The sequence below is a fragment of the Lissotriton vulgaris genome, chromosome 4_1, assembly GCF_964263255.1.
Source record: "Lissotriton vulgaris chromosome 4_1, aLisVul1.2, whole genome shotgun sequence".
Classification (NCBI taxonomy): Eukaryota; Metazoa; Chordata; class Amphibia; order Caudata; family Salamandridae; genus Lissotriton; species Lissotriton vulgaris.
The window spans coordinates 1,132,617,650-1,132,638,518 of record NC_141691.1 but is presented as its reverse complement, the minus strand read 5'-3'; the positions used below and the strand labels follow the sequence as shown (position 1 = coordinate 1,132,638,518).

Sequence of the window (20,869 nt, the reverse complement as noted above, 5' to 3'; positions counted from 1 at the left end):
ACTTTTGATTGTAATTTTTAATCATTGAAATCCTGTATGTACTTTTATGGTTGTTTTTCTATGATAATAACCAAATAAAGTTTACTACAACACAGAGGATCTGCAGACTTTCTTTTATTTTGAACAGCATGACGTGTTTCTGCAAAAGTGCCTTTATCAAATGCAAATGCACCTGGGCTCACATGTGGGTTGATAAACATGTTGCCTCGCTCCCATCGGAGGGAATCTAGCAGTCATTCTGGAATAACTACAAGTCCCAGAATTCACCTTCTCTCCATGGAAACGGTATTGTTATTTTAGCCCCAAAGTCACATTTTAAAAATATATATAAGGGCTACACTGTATGCGTATTGTTTGTTTTTCTACTTTGGGTTGCATGGTGGGATAGTTTACCTTACCTGCTGCTGGCATTTGATAGCTGCTTACTATTCTGATTCAAGCATGTGAATCTATAAAAGATAAAATACTGGAGAAAAAACAAGTTACTTACATGTACACTGTGATTTTCCAGTATTGATATCTTTTATAAATTTGCATGCGGCCAACTCTCCTCCTCTTTCAGGTTCACCTTGTATTGTTACTCTAATTGAACTTGTTCTCGAAATCTGAGATATGATGGCCTTGCAGGGGATGGAGACTCTATGGTCTATGCTCTGACTGGCTGAAGTTTGGATGTTTTAAAACAATGATAATAGGTTGCTAAAGGCTGCTGAACCTGTATTGCAATTGAATGTTAAGCTTTTTAAATACTGCTATTTTACTGTTACCGTGGGACTCCCACTATGACGACGGAGAAGATTCAAACATGTGAATCAATAAAAAAAAAAGTTTTAATATTTTTTTACCCTTATGCTCCATCCAGAGTGTGGCTACACCTGGGCGTATTGTAAGCAGACCCGATGATGAAGTATGTCACACACTTCGGTGTGTGAGTGAGGGCAGTATTATCAAAACAAACACTTTTTGTTTTGTTGTACGGTGTGTTTGGGGTTTGGTTTTGTGCTTGAATCTCTTCATCCCTCTACGTGTGTAAAAATTGGATCTCAGGGGGTCGGGTTGGTAGAGTTGTATGTGGTTGACCCTCTCCCCTCCCCTTCCCTTATGTTTAATGAATCAATAAAATATATCAATACTGGAGAACCACAGTGTATAAGTAAGTAACTTGTTTATTTTTGCTTGTCCAGCAAGAAATCTCGGCTAAGCTACTGCCAATTTTCTGGTGGTGCCTAGATTACAGAAACTAAGGATTGGGGAGCACAGGTTTAAAACACAGGCACCAATGGAATGGAATAATACTCTTACAGTTTATATTTACTCAATTACAGAACTGCCCTCATTTAGCAAAGCTTATCAATAAAATATATCAATACTGGAGAACCACAGTGTATAAGTAAGTAACTTGTTTATTTTTGCTTGTCCAGCAAGAAATCTCGGCTAAGCTACTGCCAATTTTCTGATGGTGCCTAGATTACAGAAACTAAGGATTGGGGAGCACAGGTTTAAAACACAGGCACCAATCAGGGCCGGACTGGGAACCAAAACGGGCCCTGGCAAAGTGCTCGGTCGCCCCCCCCCCCCCCCCCCCCAACTCGGGGAGTTTGGAGGTGCAGCCAAGCACTTTGCTAGGGCCGGTTTTCGGCCGATTTTATTGCAGGGCCGATTTTGCAGCTATGCTGCAAAAACGGCCCTGTAACAAAATCGGCAACCCAGGGCTCAAAACCGGCCCCCACCCTTGCGGCGCACCGGGGGATTGCCCGGTGCCCGCTATGGCCAGTCCAGGCCTGGCACCAATGGAATGGAATAATACTCTTACAGTTTATATTTACTCAATTACAGAACCGCCTTCATTTAGCAAAGCTTTGGAGACCTGGCTTTTCAAGCAGGCTTTTGATACTTATGCATAATTTATAATTTTTGACTTCTGTGCTACTCTAGAGAACGATAATGCCAAGAGACCTGTGGATGAACTTCACGCTCTACAAGTATAACACAACACTCAACAGAAAACTCAACACAAGTATCCAAAAAGTAGAACAGTAAATGCTGATCTCAACACATTGCTCGGAATGGAGAGGTTTAACTGCAGGATAGTATACATTATAAGCGCAAGTTTGAGGATGGTAACCTTCCAGAACAACACAGATCCATATAACTTTTGTTAAGATATTAAAATTCAGAAGTCCGAGATATTTTCAATTATTATCAGAGCAAAGAAATATCTTCTGAAATGGGTTACAGTTATAAAAGATGTACAAGAATTAACCAATGAAGCTGCTCAAGCTTTGGGCAAGAAACTGCTTTTACCTGAAGAGGCATCCCCAGTGTTGTTCTCATGAAGTGCACCCACAGTCATCAGAAGAACTATTACCAAAAAGACTGGAATCCTCCAGGAACCTGCCACGGAAGCTGCATACAAACACAACCAGCAGTCAATATTAAACAGAATAGGAAAAGTATTTTAAAAGATTTGCTCCCAAAAGTTAACAGAAAGCACAATGAATAAATATTTACCATAAAAAGAGCAAGTTGAGTAGAGGAGAATATAAATAGTACTTTTATTGTCATGTGAAAGCTCATTAACATCATGTCCTTCTTCTTTATCCTTACATTATAAGGGCGAGTCGGGTCTTGGAAATTTATTTAACAACAGGGGGTGGTGATGGACAGAGTTTCTGAATTAAGCAGAATACTCTCACCCAGTCAAGAGATCAGGGCTAGATCCAACACCGTTTTTTAGCTCACTGCACCATCCCAGCTCAGAACCTGGCTATATGCAAATTAGTCTGTTCCTGTCCCAGTGCATGATGGGAACAGGGCAAACCAAACTACCAAGCCAATTCTTACACTGGGAAGGAAACAAGCTTCCGGGGACCGGTTTCTGGCATTTCAGCCGTCGTCGGCCCGGCTTGCTTGAATCCCGATGGTGCAATGAGCAAGGGACTCACATCTGAGTATACCCTTCCACGCTTAGGGTGGACAAAATATTTAACAACAAGGGGTCGTGATGGACAGAGTTTCTGAATTAAGCAGAATACTCTCACCCAGTCAAGAGATCAGGGCTAGATCCAACACCGTGTTTTAGCTCACTGCACCATCCTAGCTCAGAACCTGGCTATATGCAAATTAGTCTGTTCCTGTCCCAGTGCATGATGGGAACAGGGCAAACCAAACTACCAAGCCAATTCTTACATTGGGAAGGAAACAAGCTTCCGGGGTCTTGGAAATTGGCAACAATGCAAGATCTTCTAAAAGGCAATAAAATACATGACATTTGAATCATAAGCCCAGTTTGTTCGTTTTGCTAATTAATAGTCAGTGCACTTTATTGGAAGACTTCAAAAAGACTTTAAAAAGATTAACTGATGGACGAAATGCTGAATAATGTCAAAAATTCACTCCCAGTACAGAGATCTGGTCTTAAATCCATCATTTGTTTTGCTCACCATGCCATTTCAGTTTGGACCCAGCTGTGAGAAGTTGGCCTGAAATGTGATGTCCACTATTCTAGTGGGCACCCTGTATCAGTCCAAACAACCCTTATGGTGATGGTTGTAAAGTCAACCTTATAGACCAACTATCCTAGTGGTAGCATGGACAAAGCAGTCTTAGGCTAAACTCAAGAGGGCACGTGAAGCCAGCTGTTTTACCATATGTAACCCCCTTTAATACCAATTGAAAGGACACCACACAGGTTATATATATAAAATATATAAGTATTTATTACTAAATTAATCCTCTGAACTCTGTATGAGGTCAGAGGCACAAGCACATAACAAGATACTTAGTTATCATACAATAAGTTGCACAAAATACAGTAATGCCCTAGGGGCACTTCAAACCATATACTAAAATAGTGGTATAAGAACCACGTCACGAACAAAGGATAGGCCTAGGGCCTGGAGAATCGCTGGGGCTACGCTGTACTACCAAAGGATAGGGAGCAGGAGGCCCACGGGATGCGTGTACAGTGTCTTTACACACACGCGAGTTACCATAGAGTTAGAATGGGAACAAAAGAATTGGAAACTAGTTCTTTTAGGTCACTTCCGGATGGACTAGGATAAAGCTACTGAAAACTAGGACACTAGGATAGTCAATACCCACAGGAGCACCGGAGTACTCGCGTTACCTCACCCACATGAAGCGGGTGCATAGGTGTCAAAGTGTGTCAGGTTTCGTCGCTGAATCCTATGGAGCCGTGAAGAAAGATGCTGCAGGCGACCAGGAGAGAAGTGTCCGGGTGGATCCAAGGGCGGATCGAGGATGAAGAGTACCTGAAAGCAGAGGGTACAGAGTCTGGGTCACTAGCCAGTGGCCAGGAAGGAACCAGACGATGTCGCGAAGCAATCAGGTGATGTCGGGAAGCTTGACTCTGGAGCCACGTGGACCAGGAGGCGTCGACGACGACCAGGAGCTGGATACGGACTGCCCCACGAAGGATCTCGCTGTTGGCGGCATCAGCTTCCGGATTGGAATCAACAGGCCTTGGCAAATGCAACCCACGCAGGAATCGAATATTCGCTTCGGGATAGGCAAGCAAGGTCTAAGGGGCCTCTCCTTTGCAGGGAAGCAAGGGCCCACCTGGAGCAACCAGGCAGGCGGTGTACATTCAAAGGTTCGTCATCACAGAGGCCACTAGCAAACGGGCAAGTAACCGGACAGACGCATCGAGCAGGAAAGTGCAGAAGGGCCCCACGTAGAGCTTGTGAAGTGTGGAGGGCGGATCTTCGGTGCAGTTGATGCTCGGGCTGGGGCTTCTCAATACCCAATGCACAACTTCGAGGGTGCCTCAGAAGCTGCACAAGTAGCAAGGAGCAGGCTTTTCAAGATGGCCGGTCCCACGTCTCTCGTCGCCTCCACAGGTCTCAGCTTTGCACGGACTGTGGATCGGGGTCAGAGAAGTCTGGAAGTCTGGCTCTTGTCGGACTCTGTGCCCGGGCTCCGGCGGGAGCGCCAACAAAGTAAACCGCAGATTGCTGGATGGTGCCTGTAGGTACAGTGTGGTCACTCCTTGACCACAAGGGAGATTCTTCAGTCTTCCATCTTCAAGTAGAACGTTGAAGGTCCAGAGTTTTGTTTCAAGTTTCAGTTCAGGATAAATCTAAAGTCTCTAGACTCAGCTCCTACCTATATACCAAATTTAGAGGTGGGATTACCTGCTAGGTCCCTCCTATGGGTGGAACCAGGGAAGGGGGTGGTTACACCGCTTTCCCTTTGTCCAGTTTCGCGCCAGAGCTGGGGCTGGAGTGCCCCAGCACCGGTTTGAACCGGACTACGCATGGGACACCTTGTGTGCCCCAGGCAGTGTCATTTCATTCAGCCCTCCCTGCCCCAATACACTATGGCCTGTCTGGGGTGGTGCTAGCACCTCCCAAGACAGGAAACCTATTTTCCAAGGCTCCCTTGCTGGAAGGATTCCCAGCAGCAGGAGGTCAGACTTGTGTCTGTGGCAGCAGCATCCATTTTGTGATGCTGAGGCTCTGGTTAACTTTAACCGGGCTTAGTAGGAACAACATGTCTTCTCCCTCTAGAAGGGTGGAATGCTACCCCCGTCGCCAAAACTGGTGAGGGGGTAGTATTCCAAAGCGTATGACACCTTACACGACATGTTTGATAAAGCCAAACCAAAGTTAGCATTCAACCTCGAGGATTATAATGCACTTAAGAGTATATGGTATGGCTATATCATAGAACGGCTATAAGGACATGGTTCTGAAAGCTGCAGACAGGCTCAGCTCATGCTAGAACCTCATCTCACATAAAACCAAGCACTCTGCCTTCAGGATTGTTAAGGCCTGCCATAGGAGTGACTTATAGGTGCATATGTGTCTATATATAATGGTAGGTATATGAATACTATACCTAAGCAAGGGGTGATTACACGACCATGCCCCAGCTGAGTGATCAGCCAGTTGTGTCAGTTTGGATGGCCAGCCAGGGGTGGCAAAAGATATGCTGCAGCCCCTGGTAGGCCTTGGGTGCACCTATGCCCTGGGTACCTATGGTACACTGTACAGGGACTCATAAGAGTGACCCAACATCCAATAAGGTATGTACCTAAATTACATGGAGTCCATTTTACAGAGAGAGCAGATAGCCTGGGGCCCTGATTAGCAGGATCCCAGGCCAACTAAGTCGAAAACCAGCTAAACACAAGGCAAAAAATCATAGTCAGGGATCTACCTTCCTACACCAGCCATATGCAAATTAGACTCGACCCTGCTCCCAATGGAAACAATCCATCCCGTAATGCCATAAACAAGCATCCTGAGGCCGGTTTCGAAGCATGACCCTCATCAGTCAGGCTAGCTGGATTCCAGTGGCTTGGAGAGCACAGGACCCATGTCTGGGTATACCCATCCCTCTTAGGGTGTCAAATTCAAAGAGAACAATTGATGGAGTGCTGATCAATGTCAAACTTTCACCCCTAGTAGAGAGATCTGGGAACTTGCTTGCTATGTTTCCTGTATTCGCCCTAAGTGGTGATGGGTATGCCCGGACGTGGGTCCCTTGCTCGCTGTGCAACTGGACTCAAGCTAGCCTGGCTGATGAGGGGAGATTCTCCGAAACCGGTCCCAGGATGCTTGTTTCCGGTCCAGGGAGGACCTGACCTGGTGGTTAGGGCTGGACTGCTTCAATGATAATCAGGGTCAAGACTAATTTGCATATGGCTGCGTCCAAACTAGGGTGGTGTAGTGAGCAAAAGAACAATGGATTCAATCCAGATCTCTTGACAGGGGGTAAGTAGTTGAGAAGTTTCAGCACTCCGTACGTCATCTTGTTGAGTTTGCTTTAGTGGAAGACAGCTGTAATTTCTCTCTACCCCCTGTGCACCGGGCTTGAAACAAAAGTTCACTGACGAAAAAAAGAGAACATTAATCCCTAGAGTGTCAAGCGAGTGGTTTGTCTCCTACATATGTCGCCTGGCAACCTATTTTTAATGGGGGGGGGGTGAGGGGTGGGGGTCATTCCCATCTCGTAAGTTGCTTTCTGTAAATTGTGCCACAATTAAGAAGTATAAGGTTTTCCCTCGGCCTTGACTGGGGCAGTTCTCTTTCAGGAATTATGGGTTTATGTTAGGAGATACAACAGAGCACTCTCTATACGTGAAGGCCTTTGTTATCACATGCTTACATAAGTATGTAACGTTATCCCACACCAGTTCATTAAGAACATGGAAACATATGATACTCAGGAGATGGGTCCACAACCTTCTATGCCTGTTGCCAAGTTAGCTATTTTTCAAATTTGTCAGCTTGTGTCTTATCGGAGTATATCAAAGCGAGGAGTACAATTAGAGGTCCACTGTCAGTCTTGAGTTATAAATCGCTGTTGACCGACCAAGATGCATCAGTGGTTATTGAACTACTTATCAATATGTCACTCATAAAAGAGAAGACTTTGCCAGATTCGCACAGAGGAACTCATGATTTTATTAAAGATCAGAAGGTTAGTGGTATTTGTGGGAAATAATTTCTGCCTTCTAGTCTTTGGTAAAATCATGATTTGCTCAGTACAAGATTAAGAAATTTCCATGTAATGGAAAGGCCAGAAGGTGTCTTTATAAGGCATGTTCGAAGCCTGTCCACAACGAGAGAAGCAGCATGCTCAATAGTTTTTAAGTGAAATGCTGTGGAAATAGAAGTGATGGACCAGTCAGCAATCTTAATGAGTTCCACCAGGTTACAAGCAATTACAAAAGGTGTTATGGGCTGAAGCCCTCTAAGAGGCCGGGAGGTACTCTGAAAAGTGAAATGTTAAGTGAGGTTGTGGGACCAGAGATCTTGGGGCAGGATGGCCAAATTCTTTGACCTGGTTCCACTGAATTTGTTCAAGTAGTTGATATATTGTGCAGTGTAGTGCAATCCAGTCGTCCACGACCAGACTCTTTACAGAGAAGGTCACAGCAGGAAGTTCTAGGCATCTGATGTTAAAGGAGGCTTTTACTTCACAGGAACCAAGGTGCTCTGTCAAGAGGTCCTAAAGATTGGTGCCTCAACCCGACCATCTGGCATTCAACTGTTAGATGACATCTGGTTGAAATATGACTGCTTCAGTTTCCATGCCTCCACGTTGTTCAACCATCACTTAAGTGCTCCCAAGGATTCTTCACCCAGGAAGCACTGTCACGTGTAAAGGGAAATCCAACGTTGAAAGGAGCAGTGGTGGGGAGATGTAGAATCACCTGGATTCAACAAGAGAGTAGACTCTTCACCCAGGCTACACCCATGGCAAAAAGCATTTACGGTCCAGAATTAGTTGCAGTTCCGTCTGTAGATGGTGTAGCTTCTGGGAATAAAGTTTGAACTGATACTGATTGGTAACCGGTACAAAAGGGGGTGGTGATGGACGGAGCATCTTAATAAATCAAACACTCACACCCAGTCAAAAGTTTCTGGCATTCCAGCCGTCTTCAGCCCGGCTTGCTTGAATCCAGTGGCAAAGTCCATCACCACCCCCTTTTGTACCGCTTTTGGCCACCATAAGTGTGGCAGGGTATGCTCAGACTTGAGTCCCTTGCTCACTTTGCCACTGGATTCAAGCAAGCCGGGGTGAAGACGGCTGGAATGCCAGAAACCGGTCCTCGGAAGCTTGTTTCCGGTCCAGGGAAGACATGGCTTGGCAGTTCGGGCTAGACTGTTCCCATGAGGCACAGGGTCAGACTGATTTGCATATAGCCATGTCTGAACTGGGGTGGCAGAGTGGGCTAAAGAACGGTGATGGATTAAACCCAGATCTTGTGATTGGGTGTGAGTGTTTGATTGATTCAGATGCTCCCTCCATCACCACCCCCTTTTGTATCGCTTTTGGCCACCATAAGTGTGGCAGGGTATGCTCAGACGTGAGTCCCTTGCTCACTTTGCCACCGGATTCAAGCAAGCCAGGCTGAAGACGGCTGGAATGCCAGAAACCGGTCCTCGGAAGCTTGTTTCCGGTCCAGGGAAGACATGGCTTGGCAGTTCGGGCAGGACTGTTCCAATGAGGCACAGGGTCAGACTGATTTGCATATAGCCATGTCTGAACTGGGGTGGCAGACTGGGCTAAAGAACGGTGATGGATTAAACCCAGATCTTGTGACTGGGTGTGAGTGTTTGATTGATTCAGATGCTCCGTACATCACCACCTCCTTTTGTACCGCTTTTGGCCACCATAAGTGTGGCAGGGTATGCTCAGACGTGAGTCCCTTGCTCACTTTGCCACTGGATTCAAGCAAGCCGGGCTGAAGACAGCTGGAATGCCAGAAACCAGTCCTCGGAAGCTGGTTTCCGGTCCAGGGAAGAAATGGCTTGGCAGTTCGGTCTAGACTGTTCCCATGAGGCACAGGGTCAGACTGATTTGCATATAGCCATGTCTGAACTGGGGTGGCAGAGTGGGCTAAAGAACGGTGATGGATTAAACCCAGATCTTGTGACTGGGTGTGAGTGTTTGATTGATTCAGATGCTCCGTCCATCACCACCCCCTTTTGTACCACTGATTGGTATCCAGCATAAAGCCAAGAAATGTCATTAACTGTGAGACAGTGGATGTGATTTTTTAAAATTTCCAAGTTGTAGAAGGGACACCCTGTACTGAAGGTTATCATGGAGTTGAACAGGGAACTGGGCCATCAGGAGGATATCATCGAGGAAGTCTGAGAGAAAAGTGGCTGGCATAAATGTTAACTCACCACCACACAGAAGAGTTTGGCAAAAAATCACAGGCAAATTAGAGACTGAAGACAAGACAAAGAAAATTGCTAAAGCTTGCGAATCCACGGGAACTTGAGAAATTTTTTGTGGACATTGCAAGTGGATAAAAAAAATAAATACACAATGCCTTCTGGCGTTGCCATAAGAAGCTTTGTTCCCTGGAACTAATAATGTCTGTTGTGACCTCTAGAAAAACATATCTCTGTATTATACAGACACCACAAATATTTGTTCAAATTCAAATCTGTGTCACCCTCCCAAAACTTTGCAAAGGGTTTTTGTTAGGTAGGCTGAAGTATATTTAAAATACAACCACTTACTAGAGCTCTTTCAGTCCAGGTAGGAACAAGCAGGCCAGAGATTTAGTCTTAGTGAGTGTCTTGGCTGATCTTTGAATTTTAACAGACACAGTGTTGACACCCATGTTTTAATAGATATGTTAACGTCTCAAATACTTACCGATAATTGCATTACTATGAGTCCTCTTCCATCGCTTCTATTCATTACACCATTGAGGCAATCCTGCCTCGCCAGACACCCACAACACGTGATTTTTCATGAATAAAAGACCCTTCCCCACAAATCCTCTTGTATATACCACGTAACTCAACTCCTCCAAATATGGTTGGCCTGGACTACCTGGCCAATCAATAGAAGCGAGGGAAGAGTACACCGAGTAATGCAATTACCAGTAAGTAATTAAGCCACTACCTCATAATCCCTTCCCTCGCGTCCCTTCATTATGACATTGAGATGTACAAAACCAAACAGGACAACTATAACGGTACTGCACAAACTTATGTTTATTAAACACAAAAGAGAACATAGTGAACAATCAGATAATGAGAGGCAAAAGTCAATGGAGGCGACAAGGTGGTTGCCCTGCAGATCTCAGCAATGGAAGCCCATGTATCTCAGCCCATGAGGTGGACATTGATCTCGCAGATCTACCCTGAACACCTAAAGGAGAAACCTAACCAGAAGCTTTGTTGGTCAGAGAACTCAAAGAGCGAACCCACCGACTCAAAGAGGAAGTGGAATGATGGATAGGAGCTTTCCTGTCCAAAAATATAAGAAGACCCTCCTGACATCCAGACAATGCAACCGTATTTACTCCTCAGAAGAAGGAGACTCGAAAAAGGAGGGCAATATCAAATCCTGGTCCTATGAAACTAAGACTCAACCTTGAGATGAAAGGAGAGAAGAGGCCTCAATATTACTCTGTCATCAGAAATCCAACAAAAAGGATGCTTGAAGGATAGAGCGCTCAGCTCACTCAAATGCCTAGCTGAAGAAAGAGAGCAGCAAAAAAGAAAAATGTTGAGGGACAACATTCTGATATCAATGGAGTCCAGGGGTTTAAACTAAGGACCCATTACCAAAGAAAGATCCCAATCAGGGAAATGTTTTTTAGAAAAAGGAAGAACATCATTTAAACTATTGAGCAAACGACCCACCAAATCTTCTGATAGATTGTTTCAAGAACTGCTAATAGCTGCCCATTGTAGCCTAAGGATGGCTACCTTCAAACTCAATGAATCACCATCTTGCAGAAACATCATCACTTCAATAACCCTTTACTCTGACACCACTTACTGAAGGACCGACAGTGCCGTAAGTAAGATCTATTAGCAGATGAGCGCCTAGAAGCCTGCAAAGTTGGAGTCAAATTAGCCAGAACCCCCTTATGCAGGAAGCCTAGCCTTTCAACCAGCAAGCTGCTAACCTCATCCTGGACAGAACATCCAGCTGCAATACTGAGAATAATAGGGGTGAGGTAATCAGTGGTAATATCCACTTCTTGCTTGCCTCGTTTCCACTAGAAGAGGATACCCAGTGGAGTGCGGTCAAGCTGGGCAATCAGAATAACCGACGCTCTCTCCTTGCGCACCCTGAGAAGGAACATGAGAATTAGTGGAAAGGGAGGAAAGGCATGAAGAAGAATAAAAGGCCACCTGCAAGAGACCGGGTTAAACGCCAATTCCTTGCCCTTAAATAAAAGGTTCAATGGTATTGAGAGAGCTTGCAAAAAGTTCCATTACCGGAACTCCCCACTGATCTGTAATCTCTACAAACATCTCCTTTGGGAGACAAAAATCCACTGATGATGGAATCCCCCTGCTGAGATGGTTTGCCAGAGTGCTGGATATCCCCTGGATGTGAATCACAGACATTGTAAACAGTCGGGACTCCGCCCAATGAAACAGCTTGCGGAGTCTTTGCTAGAGAAAGAGACCTGGTTCCCCCCTGCCTGTTCACATAAGCCCTTGCCCCCTTCAGATAGTGAGAGAAAACCTTCAGAGACAAACGGACAGCTTCCAGTTCCCTCCAATTCAAACACCTCCTGCCCTGAAACGGGGACCAAGATCCCCTGATCTAACATACCGCCACCCCCCCATCCCCCCCCCCAAACCCAACCAGACAGACTGACATCTGTGTGATCATTCTGGGAGGGGGAAGGGAGAGAGGGATTTCTTTCAGGGTTACTCTTTTTCCAGCTACCAACCTAGGTCCCTCCAGCCTCATCTTTCTGGCGGAGGTGGGTGGGTTTGCTAGTGAATCCAGAAAGATCTTCAAGCTGCAAAACTACACCGACAGGTAAGAAACTATTCGTTTTGCAGCGTGAATCTTTCTGGATTCACTATGCTGTGCATTGATTTCGTAGCGGTTTTGTCACTCATGTGGCGGCTGGGTGGAAGATGAGCGTTGGTTGTTAAAGATATGTTGAAGCACTCTTTGGCCCACTTGTGCTTCCTTGTTCATCTGCACATCTACGCAATAGTGTTTAGTGAAAGTGTGCACTGAAGCCCATGTTGCCGCCAGGCATATGTCTTGGATGGGCGTGTTTGCCAGGAAGGCGATTGTTGCCCCTTTCTTCCTGGTTGAGTGGGCTCGTGGCCCCTCCGTGAGCTCCTCGCCCGCTTGCATGTGGCAGAGCTGTATTGTTTTTGCAATCCATCTTGCTATGGTGTTCTTAGTCACTGGTCTACCTAGGAGACTCCTTGCGAAGGACACAAAGAATTGTTTTGTCTTCCTGTGTTCTTTCGTCCTTTCTATATAGTGCATTACTGCCCGCCTTGCATCCAGAGTGTGGAGCGCCCTCTCCGCATTTGATGTGGGCTTCTGGAAGAAGCTAGGGATCTGGATACTTTGGTTCATGTGGAATTTAGATACTACCTTGGGCATGAAATGCGGGTCTGTCCTCATCACGACCCTGTCACTGTGTATTTGTATGTACGGTTCTTGCAGCGCTAAAGCTTGTAGTTCGCTCACTCTGCGTAGCGATGTTATTGCTACTAGAAAGGCTGTCTTCATTGTCAGTATTTGTAGTGACGCTTTATGGATGGGTTCAAACGGCGGCTTCATGAGTTCCGTCAGTACCACGTTCAAGTTCCATGCCGGCGGCGGCATCCTTTTGGGTGGCGCTATTCTCTTTGCTCCTTCCAAGAACCTTTTCACTACTCTGGAAGTGAAGAAACTTCTCCCCGTTTCTCCCCTTGTGTATGCCACAATCGCTGCCAGGTGAACCCTCAGCGAGGACGAGCTTAGTTTGGCTTTGATCAGGTGCGTGAGGTATCTGAGTACTGTAGACTCTCTAGTCAGTTTTTTCTCCAGGTTTTTCTTATGGCACCACTGCGTGAACCTCTTCCATTTCTCCCCATAGCACTTCCGTGTACTGGGTCTCCTTGCTTCTCTCAGCACCCGAAGTGTGCTCTCTGGTAGTTTTAGATGAGCAAACTCTAAGTCCTCAGGAGCCACGCTGACAGGCAGAGGCTTTCTGGTTCTGGGTGTAGAACTTGTCCCCCTTCCATGGAGAGAAGGTCTCTTCTTTTTGGGAACTTGTGTGCTCTGCCCTGCGCCATCTCCATAATCTGGGAGTACCAAGTCTGCCTCGCCCATTGGGGAGCCACCAGGATGAGACTCATGTTGCTCGACCTGCACTTGTTCAGGACTCTGGGGATCAGTGGCGTCGGTAGAAAAGCGTAGGCAAATTTCTTTGACCAGCTTATCCATAGGGCATTCCCATGGGACATTGGTTCTTGTTCCCTCGATGCAAAGTGTTGGCATTTTGCATTCCGGCGTGTTGCAAACAGGTCTATTGTTGGTGTGCCCCACCTCCTGAACGGGTTCTCTGTCTCTTGGTTGTTCAGTTCCCATTCGTGGGACACTGATGCTTGCCTGCTGAGCCAATCCGCTTCCACATTGTCCTTCCCTGGCAGGTGTATGGCCAGCAGGTCTATCCTGAGTGGGATCGCCCATCTCCATATTTCTTGAGCCAAGCTCGACAGAGGGAATGACTGAGTCCCCCCTTGCTTGTTGATGTAAAACATCGTCGTGGTGTTGTCTGTCTGTATCAACACCTTTTTGTTGTAAAGGTGCTTTTGGAAGGCCTTGAGGGCCAGCAACACTGTTTTCAGTTCCAGGTAGTTGATGTGCTTGACCGCATCTCCTGGGTTCCACAGACCCCTCACTCTGAGCCTGTTCATGTGTGCGCCCCATCCTTTCTGGGATGCGTCTGTGGTGATGGTCACAGTTGGGTCCGGTGGCGTTAGAGGCTTCCCCATCGTTATATTCTCCTTCGTCCACCATGTCATCTCCTCCTGCACATTGTGCGTAACAACCACTAGATCTTCCCAACTTCCTTCTGCTTGTGACCATTGTTGTTGCAGCCACTCCTGTAGTGGTCTCATCTTTAGGCGAACATTGGGGACCAGGTGGATGCATGACGCCATCATCCCCAAGATCTTGCTCACCGTCCTCACTGTCAGAACTTGCCCCTTCTGGTAGTGACGTTTCTCCCTCAGCAGGCTGAGTGTTCTCTTCTCGCTGGGTGTCACTTTGCATTCGACAGTGTTGATCAGGGCTCCCAGGAAGATTTTTACTTGTTCTGGGTCCATGGAGCACTTCCTCCAGTGGATGGAGAAGCCCAGGTTCGTGAGCGTTCTTGTGACCTGTTCTGCGTGGGCTTTGCACCTCGCGTAAGAGCTTGCTTTCACGAGCCAGTCGTCCAGGTAGGGGTACACGTGTATACCCTCCCTTCGCAGGTGTGCGGCCACCGCCGCGAGGCATTTGGTAAAGACCCTTGGTGCTGACTTGAGCCCGAAAGCCAGGGTCGTGAACTGATAGTGGTCTTTGTTCACCTTGAATCTTAACAAGTGTTTGTGTTTCCTGTTCATGGGGATGTGCAGGTATGCGTCTTTCAGGTCTATTGTGGACAAGTAGTCCCCGGGCCTTATTTGTGGGATGACCTCTTGCAGGGAAGTCATCTTGAACTTTTGAGTTTTTACGTAGGTGTTCAGGAAGCGTAGGTCCAGGATGGGTCTTAGGCTTTCGTCCGCCTTTGGTACTAGGAAGTAGTTTGAGTACACTCCCTTGTTCCGTTCTCTTTGCGGGACTGGCTCTATGGCCTCTTTGAGGAGCAGTTCTTGAGCTTCCTCCTGGAGCAGGCGCAGTTCTCTGCCCTTGTGACCCCTTCTCTTTGGCCTCCTGCTTGGTGGGTATCTTTCCAACTCTATGCAGTATCCGTGTTGTATAATGTTTAGTATCCACTTGTCTGTGGTTATTTTTCTCCACTCGTGTAGGAAAAATTTCAACCTTCCCCCTACTGGTGTTGTGTGTTCTCTTGAGCCGTGTCCGTGTGAGCCTCTCCTTAGCTGTAGGTGCTCTCCCCCCGGAGGCTTTGGGTGGGTGAGCGCCTCCCTCTTCGTGGAGTCATTTTTGGGGGGGTTGATCACCACCTCTCCGTCTTTGGCCCCGTCCGTTTCCTCTCCCTCGAAAGGACTGGCCCCTATTCTGGGAGCTCCAATTCTGTCTCTGTTGACCCTGTTGCCATTGGTTGTCCCCTTGTTGACCATGGTGGTGCGACTGATGCGAATGTGATTGCTGGTTTCCACCTCTACCATTTGGTCTCCTCGTGGGGGTGCCTCTCCGCATCCCCCTGAATTGTAGGGCTCCCATTGATTTGGCTGTCTCATTGTCTTTCTTCAGCTGGGCCAGTTTGTCATCCACCGCTGTTCCGAACAGCGTCTCCCCATTGAAGGGGGTGTTCAGGATGTTGTTCTGTACTTCAGCCTTGAAACCTGATATTCTGAGCCAGGCCTGCCTTCTCTCAGTGATACCTATGGCCATCAGTCTGCTTGATGTTTCTGCCCCGTCTAGGGCCGTCTTCGGGCATGCGTTTGCTATGTCCTTTCCCCCCTCGACGAGGTGGGCTGCCCTCTGCCTGTACTCCTCAGGCATGTGTTTCAGCAACTGGCTCATCTCATCCCAGTGCTGGTATTGGTGTCTATTCAGGAGTGCGTTGGAGTTTGCCATCCTCCAATGCATGGCCGCATTCCTTTCTATTTTCCTTCCAGTGAGGTCCATCCTCCTGCTTTCCTTATCAGGTGGTGGACCAGATGTGGTTGGTACGTTGGCCCTTGTCCTGGCAGTTGCCGCGATAATAGAGTCCGCTGCCACGGTGCCCTGGATATAAGGGGGGTCCCCGGAGGAGAACTTGTATTTCTTCTCCGTCCTCGGGGTCACCGACCTGCATGTAGCCGGTTCCTTGAAGGCTTCAGCTCCTTGTGCAGTGACGCTCTTCAGCATGGGCAGGAAACTGCTTTTTGTCTGTGAGGGGAGCAATGTTTCCAGCAGGAAGTCTGCCTTTGTCTGTTCCTCCTCCAACTTTACATTGTAGACGGTTGCAGCCTTCTTGACGACTTCATAGTAAGCCCCGATGTCATCTGGCGGCGAAGGCCTCGACTGATACGTCTCCACAGGTTCCTCGGGGTTATCGGCCTCGAGATCCTGCCATTCTTCGTCTAAGGACGCCGAGCATTCTGAGTAGTAGCTCTCGCGGAGGTAATCTCCCTCCGAGCGGTAGAAGTCCTCCTCTTCCCCTTCATCTGTGGGGTCTGGAGTTTTCGGCGGCTCTTCGGCCTCGAAGTCCTCCTGCAACTCTACCTCTTCGGCTGGCGCTGCGGTGCTCGAGGCGGCAGTCGCGGTCTTCGAGGGAATCGAGTAGTTCTTCATTTTCTCGTCGAAGTCTCTCTTCCTCTGGAGCATACTCTCCATTTCGGCCTCAAGCCTTTTTCTCTTTTTCTCCATCTGTGCCGCCTGCTCGGCGTCGAGCTTCTCGGCCGGTCTCTTCGACGGCGTCTTCTCGCTCGCGGGTCCCTTCTCGAGGGCCTGCTTCGACGACCTATGCTTTTCGCTGGTCTTCGCCATCTGGGAGTCCTTTTCGAAGGATCCGCTGGGCTTTTCGGAGGATGCAACTTCGGACGTCGAAAGTTTTGTCGCCGGTGCTCCTTTCGAGGACTTAGCCTCTGTTTTTCGGGATTCTCCCTCAGGCTTTCTAGGCCCTGTCTGGGTTTTCGGGGTCGTAGACTCTCCTACCTTTTTTGAAGGTCTCACATCGGTCTCTACGACCGTGAAGTCATCTGGTCCCTCGGCGATGTTCTCCTCTTCCTCGGAGGAGGCGCCCAGGTCGTAAAGCGTCGGCGTGGTCCCTTTCCCTTGCATCGTCTGGTGGGCCACCCTCTGTCTCTCTCGAACTCTCAAAGTCTTCGGCGTGAAGACTGAACAGGCGTTGCAATCCTCGCTGGAGTGGTCGACCGGCAGGCAGAGGTTGCAGACTGGATGCTGGTCCTTCTGCGCGTACTTGTGGTGGCAATTACGGCAGAACTTGAATGGAGTGTTGTCCATGTGCTCGGTCAGGGGGTCCCCTGCCCACTCCTTCTCCTTGGCTGTCGAAAACCTCGATGTTTTCTTCCTCCTTCTCCGTTCTGGTTCTAGGAGGTCTTCTTCTCCGACCTTCCTCGGTCCTTTTTCTTCCAAAAACTTGTGTATTTCCTTCTTTTCTCCTGAAACTTCTACGGAGCTTCATGCGACGATCCAGACCCAACGGCGGAAAAAAGAATCTGAAGATGGCGCCCAAGGGTGGGAGCTTCCGCAGGAAGCGTGCCGACGTCACGAAGGTGCACCAAATGGTGGGACGTCGACGCCCACCTGGGCTACAAAAAAAAAAAAAAAAAAAAGAGAAAAAAGACTACGAATCCGGACCCAACCACCAGATCGCGGAATAATGCACAGCATAGTGAATCCAGAAAGATTCACGCTGCAAAACCTAGGATGTGAGCCATCAGCTTGTGTAATTGATAGCCAGCCCAGGGAACCAGAAACACTTCTGCTGCCAAGTTCGCCTGAAAATGCAGTCAAAGAGCCACCTCCTGAACGGGCTGGACCAAAACACAAATTGTGGGCTCAGATTTTTCCTACTCTTATGTCTGGCAAGGTGACCAACCCCCAATCTGTACAAAACCGTAGCCCAATAAATGGACAGTCTTGCTCTGGCACAAGGTTGGATTTTTCCAGATTTATAAGAAAACGATGCCCCTGCAAAATGGAACAAACCCCGCTGTGTGTTTGAGAGCCAATAGCTTGGTGGGAGAGTGAACCAGGTAGGGATGAAGGAAGATTCCTTGACGGTGAGCCAATGCCACCAAGGGTGGCGGAATCTTTGTAAAACACCATTGGGGTGGACTTCAAAACCAAATGGAAATACTGTGAATTGAAAGTGATCTTCCCCTCTTGCAAATCGCAGAAAATACTGATGTGCTTGAGCTATCAGAACATGCAAGTAGGCATCCTAAAGATCTATGGAAGTCAAAGTCATTGACGCTTACTAAGTGAAGTATGAACTGTAAGGTTGTTAAATATTGGACTCAGTGGCGCGCCAACGTGGACCGCATCAAGAGAAGTGGCTATCTAAGGAGTGATCTTGTCAGGAGACAGAAATCTACTGAGGAGGACAGGACAGGACAGGACTCTACTAAGGAAGTACTCTGTGCACGGAGATTCTGGGGATTCTCTGTCTCTGCAGCCCAGTATATTTCTGATCTTCCTGATTTTGATCCTCCACATGATGTCACTACTGACTGAGAACCTTTTTGGCGTGAGTATTCTAAAAGGACCGTTGGGTCATTCAGAACTTGGCAGTTAGAATTTGGACAACCATTTGTTTGGTAAGCGTCGTTCTGCGGCACTTGCTGTTGGTTTGATGCCTTGGATTGGTAAGGTAGTTTAGTAACGCATACTGTGGCTTTGGAATTTGTGTTGGCTAACTTGGATTTGTATGGGATAGATATACGAATTGCAATTTGTGTAGGCAGGTAATGAGGAGATTTTTCTCTGCTTGAATTTGTTTGAACGGCGCAACGTACGAAGAGTACCTTAAGCACTACTTTGATTATAATATTTGCATATTCTGCAATATTTTTGGCATGCCTGTTTCAAGCACACATCGAAGAATGGGTTGCTTTCTGGAGGTACAATAGTGAGATGTTAAGTGAATTAGCCGGCTCCCCTGAGGGAATAGCTAGATAGGGTTACGTATAAAAACATATTTCTTCCTTGGTGACTTATCCCCGGGGAATTAAAATATGACAAAAATACAAACAATGATCCTTTTTCTGCGCACGTTTATGAAGGGAGATATGCAGAGCGATTTTTCGGTGTTCTGCCAGACAAGGCTAGTAAATTGAGTGTATTTTGGCTTCTTGGAAATAAAACAGTTTATTGGGCTGGTTTTTTTTTGCAGTCTTTTGGAATACTGTTGAGAAGCGCTTCTTGTAAATATGACTTACAACTAGTATTTACAAATGGTTTGGTTTGAGAACAGTCTGTGGGCTGTCCTTTGTTTCTGTCTTAAGTGTTGATCTCTGGGTTAAATGTGTGTTTAAATGTCTATGTGGTTTGTGGGTTTTCACATTAGTGATACTTCTGTAAGTGAATAGCGATTGCGCTATTTGTGAAATAATGGCTCTTGAGCGTGCTGTGTTGTGTTATTCTGAGCGTATGACCCCTTCTGTATATGTCTGGAATGAGCTCAATGTTTGTTTGTGTTTTCTTGCTGTCATCAGTCGGTTATGCAAAATGTAATTTAATTAATATTAAATAAAAATTAAATAAAAATCCAGAAATGAACCATATGATATGCTAAATAATTATATGTTATTATTTGAATTATAGAGTAAGCAACTATGCACATGTACAAACTGCTAATGCTTAAAAGATAAAATTAGAATTCACATTCAATAGGAATAAAATAGGCCTCAAAAACGAAATTGTGTGTTTTGCAATAAATAAACAATTATAAAGCATTTTCCATAGATACATTGTATTAGATATTAACAGGCAAACACATCAACTGAGTAAATTAGATGTTGTTGAACTAAAACGCATATTATAGACCATGCATTGAAATGACTCCGTTTTAAATAGACAGTCACCGTGCTTCCATTTCAACACTAAAAAAAAAGCTTTCCTCAGCTGTGTTTTAACTGCCCGCTTAGCAGCAGCTGTTGTTTTGATTGTAGGCCACAGAGAGACAGGAATGTTGACTCATCCAGGATTTTGTCAGTTAAACACTGGGTAAAATCCTGCATTTCAGACTGATGTTTTAAAAAGTTACAAAAATCAGGTTCATTATTTTGGATAACAGGAAAACATTTAACGTAAGGATTTCCTTTCTTAAACACTTTTTTTAATAAGCATATTCGTGGTTCTGATGTTAAATAATTGTCCTTTTAAAAAAGTGGCGCATAAATGTTTCAAGTTAGGCTTCTGTGCTTAGGCTTGTGAATGAATGTGTCTAAATATGATAGGCAACGAATGAAGCTTGCTTTTCATGTGGAATTATCAAAAATGATTGATTTTATAAAAATTCTTTTTATTAATTATGAAAAATTATTTTTAAAAAATCAGTGCTTTTAAATTAGTTTTTTAATATTTATAAAGCTTAATACTCATACTGTGACCTCCTAGCAAAAAAATGTAATTTAAGTTGTGTTGTACCGCAGAATGAGGATATTTGCATATGGAATTTCCCTCTGAGCAGGCGTAAAAAACTCATTTTTATAACGGTATATATGATTCTTTCTGATTTCTCACTCCTGGGCTATCTAGAGATATATTTGAGGATGACTATTATGCAAATAAATTATAGGATATTCATTTTAAGTGCCCCAAATATCAAAGTCGAAATTGGGCAAAATTCACTATTTAAACAGCATTTCTTTTTCATTCAGAGCAGCTTTTAAAGTGCCTTAGGCTTCAGTAAATGCATACATTTAGGTATAATACAAATAGCTGACTTCTATATTGTTAGACAAGTATATTGCACACTGCTTATAATTGA

General features: G+C 46.1%; 1 protein-coding gene across 2 annotated transcripts in view; it reads right to left on the bottom strand.

Moving 5' to 3' along the window:
• Positions 1–20,869, bottom strand: part of TMEM245 (transmembrane protein 245) — a 982,890-nt gene that overhangs the window by 766,740 nt on the left and 195,281 nt on the right. For both annotated transcript variants that reach the window (XM_086965376.1, XM_086965377.1), the window contains exon 3: positions 2,305–2,406. In XM_086965376.1, the coding sequence (XP_086821502.1) occupies positions 2,305–2,406 (102 nt within the window). The remainder of the gene's footprint in view (positions 1–2,304; positions 2,407–20,869) is intronic.